This window comes from Schistocerca serialis, chromosome 2 (assembly GCF_023864345.2).
Source record: "Schistocerca serialis cubense isolate TAMUIC-IGC-003099 chromosome 2, iqSchSeri2.2, whole genome shotgun sequence".
Classification (NCBI taxonomy): Eukaryota; Metazoa; Arthropoda; class Insecta; order Orthoptera; family Acrididae; genus Schistocerca; species Schistocerca serialis.
The window spans coordinates 692,317,339-692,326,027 of NC_064639.1; the positions used below are offsets into that span (position 1 = coordinate 692,317,339).

Below are 8,689 nucleotides of genomic sequence, written 5' to 3' on the forward strand. Positions count from 1 at the left end.
TGTTTCTTTACTGAACTTGCCTGTCCACTGGCAGATCTTGGACGATATATTTAGTTACTTACATGTTCCATTAATCATCTAATGATGTTAAACGAGTCAGTTTATGGTGCAAGCTTCTGAACTCACCTGAATAAATGTGTTCCAACGCTGGGTATAAAATCGTACTTGGTTCTAACCTGACCTGTATCTTTTTGTTCGAAACTAGTTTCCACACTTAAATGCTGGGTTTGTCTAGCGCCTTTTTCTGTTATCCACTGGAGCAGCCACTGGTAACTTTTATCACGACACGGAACTTCCAATGTTATCATATAATGACGCCGAAATAAAATCATACCTCCCTGAAGCACCTTCCTTAGTACCGCGGCACCTGCTCCCACCCCAAACAAACCGAAACCAGCCCCAAAATATGGGTTATCGGATAACCCTGACAACAAATCTGTTAAAGTCATGTTCAGAACTTCTTCAGATTCAAATATTTCACAAAACCACGTTCCCAACAAGTAAAACACCACGCATCAAAATCTTAACCTATACCTAGAAACAAGCATCGGCTATCGATGTCGATTGTCGATCACTAGAAACCTTAAGGCCCGTCCACACGCAACGATCTGTCTGCGCAAATGTCTGCGCACATCACATCTGCGCAGACAGATCGTTGCGTGTGAACAGAAGATTTGCACCAACCTGAGGTGTGTGCAAACCTGGAAGTTGGAGTTGGAGGTTTGAGCGAAACCTCTCAAATCTGTCGGTTCAAACCACATCTGCGCAGACAAGTTGGAGCGTGTGGACAGGAGATCGTCGCAAATCTGGCGCGAAACAGCTGTTTGTATTTGTGTGCACAGGGCATTAAAATGGCTGATACTCGTCAGTGTTCTCGAGAGTTTGTAAGTGAATTCATTGCAATATACAGAAACCACCCATGTTTGTGGAAGATTAAAAGTAAAGAATATAGTGACCGAGACAAAAAGACAGCAGCATACAATGCTCTAATTGAAAAATTGCGGGCAGTTGGCACCTCGGCAAACAGAGAAACGGCAAAAAAAAAAAAAAATAATTTCGTTGCGAACTGGCGAAATTATTTGCGGATGGATGTCGAAACTTATAATTATCTCTTAAAGCATGTAACCCCTCATATTATGAGAAAAATCTTGTATGAGAAGGGAAATTTCTCCTCATGAACGCCTGGCAGTAACATTAAGATTCCTAGCAACAGGAAGGAGCTACAATGATTTGGAATTTTCATCTACAATATCGAAACAAGCATTGAGTGAAATAATACCCAACACATGTGAAGCTATTTACACTTTCCTGAAAGATGAGTTCATGAAGGCAAGTCAAGTAAATTAGTCTGTCAGCGAACTGTTTACCGAAAAGAGTTATCCAAAGTTCAGAAATCTAGAAGATCTGGTGTAGGAGTAGATCCAATATACCAGCCAACGTTATGGTATTTTGATCTACTTGGCTTTCTTAGTGATCAAGAAACGCCAAGACCAAGCAGGAGCACAATTGAAGATGAAATTGGAGTGCCAATGTGCGAGGAAATGGAACACGAGGTTATGTGAAACAAAACAGGTTCGCCCTGCAACTCTCGCAGTAAATTTACGTGACAAAACTGCTTTCGCTTTAGCAGCCACTGTCTGCACCATTTTGACCGCTTTCTCAGTTTCCTGCGGTTGGTCTGAATGTTTTTTGCAACACAAGTTGCGAACACAGACCACAACAGAACTTCCTCCATTTCTATTTTTCAAAATAACTGAATTAAATTTTGACGTTTTCGGTGAGCGTAGTCGCTTGCTACTGATATTTCTTTTCTACACCGACAGATGGCGGGCGAGTAGTAGATTGGGGTTTGTGTCGTGTGAACACACCACATTTGCAGCGATCTTTTGCATGTACAGACATCTGCGCCGATGTCTGCGCAGACAGATCGTTGCGTGTGGACCGGGCTTTACCGGTCCACTGGAGTTCCTGATATTTTTCACAACTCCCTTTGTTAAAAAGTATCAAAATTTATTTCTGTTCACTATTGGTATCATAAATCATGGCTTAATATATTGCTTGTACTATATGCTCGACTGAAGACAACATTGAGACTATTACATGCAAGTAGAAACTGAGCGTCAGATTTTAAACATCACAGAACGGGAAAATACAAATTCATGTCACGGACGATACAAAGTGTAATAAAACATTTCTCTAAAAATTATCCACAACTGATGTTTCGGAGAGCTACCCATCGTGGAAACAGAAAAAGAACTGATCACATTGTGGATGTTCTCTTAGAAATTTAGGCCAGTGACTATAATGTAGCTGCAGCAACAATGATCGCCAAGATAAAAGGAAAATTTGACGTTCTGTCGACGATGAGATCATTTGGGTGGAACTCGAAGCGGGGAAGTAAGTCAACTATGCGTGCCCTTTTCAGTGGAACCATCCCGCCTTTGCCTCAAGCAATTTAGGAAAGCCACGGAAAACGTAAGCCTGGCTGGGTATACTGGTTATTTGTAACGTCGTCTTCTGCAGTGGCAGGCTAGCTCACTTGGTGTCACCAATAAGTAAAGAGCTACAAAACAACCATAAAACTAAAACATACTCCCAATTAAATGGAGAAGTCATTTAATTTGGCCAAAGAACGTATAGAGGAACTATGTGTCATATTGAAGCGAACAGTTGATAATGCTCTAGCAAAATATATTCTAATACAATAATTAAAGATGGTAGAAAAGCTGTTGGTACAAAAACAGTATCAGGAGTTTCTTAATGAACAACGCTCACCGCAAAATTGGTACACAACAAAGCACACATCCACGGACGTCATTTGAAACACTCTTCATTGCTGAAAGGACAATGTGTGAAGTCTTCAATAAATAATAAAGCAGTAAACGTCGCGGGGTCTTTTCAAAACACGTAATAGTTATTGGTTGTACGTGAGAGCTGCCAGTGGAGGAAAAATTGATAGCCTAGAAATGGAAGTAAAGCAAATGTCGGTTTAATGTCGACTAGGTCATCAGAGGCACAAAATTGCCTCGAACTGGACAAGGACAGAGAAGGAAAGCAATCACGTGTATACGTGAAATTCATCCTAGACAAACGTACAGCTTTGCAATCACCTTTATAGATTTAGGAAAACCACAAAAAACCTTAATCTGGTTGGTACAACGGGCATTTGGATTGCTTTTTGCAAGTGCAGTGCTGTAACAGTTTCATCACCTAACTTGGTACAAAAATTAATGCCCGGACTTTTGTTGAGGAATCACAGATCGATATAAATACTTGCAGAAAATAACACGAAATACTGAATTCCTTTTTTGAAATCAAGAAGTGCTCCATTATTAAATTCTTATAGCGTTGCTGAGATGAATAGCATAGTATTCAGTACTAACGATGTCCGCCCCTGTAGCGTAGCCGTAGCGTTTCCGCCTACCACGCAAGGGGCCTGGGTTAGAATCCCAGCACGAGACTGGGTGTCGTGTGTCCTTCATCATCATTGACCCGCAAGTCGCCGAAGTGGCGTCAACTAAAGAGGATTTGCAATACGGCGGCCGAAATCCTCCGCTTGGGGCCTCCCAGCCAACAATGCCATAAAATCATTTCATTTCAGTACTAATGGTGTTGAAAAACAGCTGAAATTATGAAGCTCAACTCGTCCCCAGTGCTCTACATGATCCTTGTCAGGTTCTATACGTAATTTGTTAGTCATTAAATTCCTTTATTGAGTGTAGTTTATCAAATGTCTCTTGAGGAGAAATTTATTTCTTCTGACTGGAAAGAAAATGTGGCAGATCTATCTAATTACTACCCAATATTGCTCATCTCTGTTTAAAGCAGAGTTCTAGCACAGATTCTGAGTTTCATGTCAGGTATCTGGAATAAACTAACTTGTTACATGGCAACCAAAAATGGATTATGTAAGAATTAATTACGTGAACCCAAGTCACGTTTCTTGCAGATGATATCTTCAGCAACATTGATATAGGTAACCAGGTAAATGCAGTCTCCCTAGGCTTTGGTGAGCTTTTAATTTAATACATCACAAGTACCCAGTAAAGAAATTACATTGATTACATTGATAAGGAACATCTAACCAGGATTGTGATTGAGTTGAAAATTTCTTGATGGCAGAATGCAGAATGGATAATGAAGCCAACTACAACTACATGGCAGTAGCTCATATGCCCCAGTGAAGTGTGATGGGACCATTACTATTCATTTTATGCAGTATTGTAATTATACTATAAAGTGTCACCTTGGATGAGTGAGTGAAGTTTTTAATGGTGATTTAAATTGTATATATCTTGATTAAAAGCAGTGAAGGTTAACAAATAAATCAATAATTATACCCTGTTAATCACTTACCACAACATTCCATAAATCATTTGTTTGATATTAATCGTAATTATATATATATATATATATATATATATCGATAAATGTCACACAAATGATCTGTAGAATACTTAACTAAGTAAGTTATCCTGTACCCTGGAGTCCAACTAAGTAATCATTGATTTATTTATTAACCTTTACAGCTTTTAATCTAGACACATACAGATTAAATCACCATTAAAAACTTCGCTGACACATCCAGCATGACACTTTCTCCTTTGTCATATAATTACAATACTGCATATATATATATATATATATATATATATATATATATATATATATATATATATATACAGGGTGAGTCACCTAACGTTACCGCCGGATATATTTCGTAAACCACATCAAATACTGACGAACCGATTCCACAGACCGAATGTGAGGAGACGGGCTAGTGTAATTGTTTAATACAAACCATACAAAAATGCACGGAAGTATGTTTTTTAACACAAACCTATGTTTTTTTAAATGGAACCACGTTAGTTTTGTTAGCACATCTGAACATATAAACAAATCGTAATCAGTGCCGTTTGTTGCATTGGAAAATGTTAATTACATCTGGAGATATTGTAACCTAAAGTTGATGCTTGAAACCTCCGACGTTCAGGGGCCCAAACAGCTGCAACATACATCGCGTTTCTACAGAATGATCTGCCAACGTTGCTCGAAAATGTCGCACTGGAAACGCGTCGACGTATGTGGTATCAGCATGATGGTGCACCTGCACATTCCGCAATTAACACTAGGCTGACCCTTGACAGGAAGTTCGACGGGCGTTTCATAGGACATGGAGGACGCATAAATTGGCCAGCCCGTTCTCCTGATCTTACACCTCTGGACTTATTTCTGTGGGGTACGTTAAAGGAGAATGTGTACTGTGATGTGCCTACAACCCCAGAGGATATGAAACAACGTATTGTGGGAGCCTGCGGCGACATTACACCAGATGTACTGTGGCTTGTATGACATTCATTACGCCAGAGATTGCAGTTGTGTACAGCAAATGATGGCCACCACATTGAACATCTATTGGCCTGACATGTCGGGACACACTCTATTCCACTCCATAATTGAAAACGGAAACCACATGTGTACGTGTACCTTACCCCTTATGGTAATGTACATGTGCGTCAGTGAAAAAGACCAATAAAAATGTGTTAGCATGTGGACGTAATGTGTTGTTCCAGTCTCTTCTGTACCTAAGGTCCATCACCGTTCCCTTTGGATCCCTACGTAATTCGATGCTCTCCGATACACACGATCGAACAGCGGAGGAGTAGTACTCAAGCGTCAACTTTAGGTTGCAATATCTTTGGATGTAATTAACATTTTACAATGCAACAAACGGCACTGATTACGTATTTGTTTATATGTTCAGATGTGCTAACAAAACTAACGGGGTTCCTTTTAAAAAAACGTATGTTTGTGTTAAAAAACATACTTCCGTGCATTTTTTTATGGTTTGTATTAACCAATTACACTAGCCCCTCTCTTCACTTTCGGTCTGTGGAATCGATTCGTCAGTATTTGATGTGGTTTACGAAATATATCCAGCAGTAATGTTAGGTGACTCACCATATATATATATATATATATCCATTATGGGGGATAACTTGGTATATATATAAAAGGGGATAATGGGGGATAAAGATGAGATACAGCAAATTGGTTTAGATAAAATTTGTGGGTGGCATAGAGAATCATGCACTGTTACTAATGGCTGTGACCTTGAACGTAAGTTTCAAGATCATGTGGAGGTTAAAGTGATTTTTTTAAATGGTAACTCTAATATTTGATTTCAGATTTGAAAAGAGCAATAAATTTGACATATAAAATGATACATTAATCAAGACCATGACAAGGTTCAGAAAGGTCAAATAAGAATATATGTTTTTAGTCCTAGTAGGGATTAACTCGGAATAGAGCAGGGGTACAGCAAAATACTGTGTTAGATACAAATTCGAAGGAGGCATCTCGAGGAATGAGAGCCAAGTGGATCCACTTTACGACTTTTAAGTGAATGATCTGCGTTATATTAATGTTTGTTCTATCTCACAAGTGTCAAAATAACATTTATACTTTGTGGTGTAGTTGTTTTTTGCCAACAGACATTTTAATTAAAACTTAAAATTCAGATCTGTCTTTGCTCTTTCCCAGTCTGACACGACAAATAGGGGTTCCCATGAAACAAAACTTTTGAATGATCTTCACTAATTGTCTCTGAGATCATAGTTATTGGTAATGATATGTGACCCCTTATGCCCCTTCCAGTTTGTATCTAACACTGTATCTTGCTGTATCTCTCCTCTATTCTGAGTTAATCCCTACTAGAACTAAAAACATATTTGCTTATTTGACCTTGCAATGGCCTTGAATAATGTATGATTTTTTACATAAAATTTACTGCTAGTTTCAAATCTTAAATCAAATATTAGGGTTCCTATTCAAGAAAATTACTTTAACCTCCACATCACCTTGAAAATAATGTTAGAAGTCAGGGCCATTAATAGCAATATGTGACCCTCTTTGCCACCCACAACTTTTATCTAAAGCATTTTCCTGTATCTCATCTATATCCCAAATTACTCTCTATTGGGGATTAAAATGGTCCACCCTCTAACTACAGGGTTGTTAGAAACAGTCCAAAAAGCTTGTAAGATTGTTGTAGGGGAGATTGTATTGAGAAATAAACGTTGAGGAAAAAATTAGATATGTTTCGCCATTTCTGAGTTATTTAGCATCGAAATTAGCCAATCAGGTTGTAGTGCACACAAATTCAAGTGGACTTCCAGAGAAAGTGTTGCCAAATTTGTTCTTCATTTGGTTTTTTCAAACTGAACAAATGCAGCTTTGCTCATCTAGCTTAAATTTACCACTAAAATGCACATTTTAACTGGTAATGAGCATTTGACCAAGTGGTAACTCACAGATCCACAGATGTCTGTACATTATTGAATTTTAAAGCATCAAGTGCCTCAATTTGAGGGTGTCCTGATTGGCTACCTTCAATGCTAAATAACACTGAAATGGTGCAACATATCGACTTTTGTTCTTAACAATTATTCCTCAGCACAACCCCCCAACAACACCCTCACAAATTTTTCAGGCTGTTTCTGATCACCCTGTACATGAAATTATAATATGGAATAGCAATTACTAGAAATATATTATTTTAGTCTAGATTTGAAATCCCTTTTTGTACCTGTTAGACATTTTATTTTATTTATAAACTGACAAATGATTTTTGTGGCCACATATTGGATCCTTTTCTGAGTCACTGTCAGCTTTAATAATGAATACTGTAATAATGGTAATTTTTCATTCTGGTCACGTAGCTGTGTACACCACTACTCTCCTCAAGTACTTACGAATTATGTACAGTGAATTTCATCAAGTAATGTACATATTATGTATGAGCAATTAAAATGTCTATCTCCCTGAAAAAGCATCTCCATGATAATTGTAAGTGAACATAACATACTATTCTTACTGCTCACTTGTGTTCAATTAATATTGTCTTTTGAAATGATAGGATATGCATAAAAGTATACCATAATGCATTAATAAGTGGATATTAGTTTGCTTGTTTCCAAAAGTAGTGACTTAATGAAGAGCGAAACTTTCTGAACCTAGTTGATTGAGCATCTTAGTAACATGTTTCTTCCAGCTGAAGGTTTCATCATCAGTATGTACATGCAAAGTTTGTAACATTCTACCTTACTTACTGACCTGTTCATGTGCTACATTAATTGTTGGTGTATAATATTTGTTGCATAGAGCTGAATATGGTGTTTTTATAATTAAGAGAGAGTCCATTTTGAAAGAACCACTTAATAATTCTTTGAAACTCTTTCTTAACAATTTGTTCTGTCGCTTGCTTTTAACAGGATTAATATTGTAATGGTGATCAATAACTTAAACTGATGAATAACAGAACATTTAAATGTGTGAAAGTATCTGAAATTAAAGCCAAATTGAATTTGAGCTTCCTATTTATTGCAAAGCGAAGTATTATGTGAAATTCATTTACTCAAATGTATATAAATCTAAGTAAGTCATGTTTCGAAAATCGTAAAATAAAAGTATGGTTTGGCCTAGAGATATGAGATTCAACAGATACATATATGTCCTTTGTTTGGATGCATTTGTAAATAGTTGATCTACCTCATTCACTTAAGTCATCTATGACTCAGGTAGAGAGCTTACTGCTTTATCATGACTGTGTGACCTGAAAGATAACAAGTGATCATGCTCTGATGTTGACACACATCACTCATCGCTTTTTCTGTGACGTCTATGACAG

General features: G+C 37.6%; 1 protein-coding gene across 1 annotated transcript in view; it reads right to left on the reverse strand.

Moving 5' to 3' along the window:
• Positions 1 to 554, reverse strand: part of LOC126457824 (mitochondrial chaperone BCS1) — a 39,709-nt gene extending 39,155 nt beyond the window's left edge. The window contains exon 1 of the mRNA XM_050094452.1: positions 127 to 554. Coding sequence (XP_049950409.1) covers positions 127 to 449 — 323 coding nt within the window. The 5' untranslated portion in view covers positions 450 to 554. The remainder of the gene's footprint in view (positions 1 to 126) is intronic.
• Positions 555 to 8,689: the final 8,135 nt, after the last annotated feature.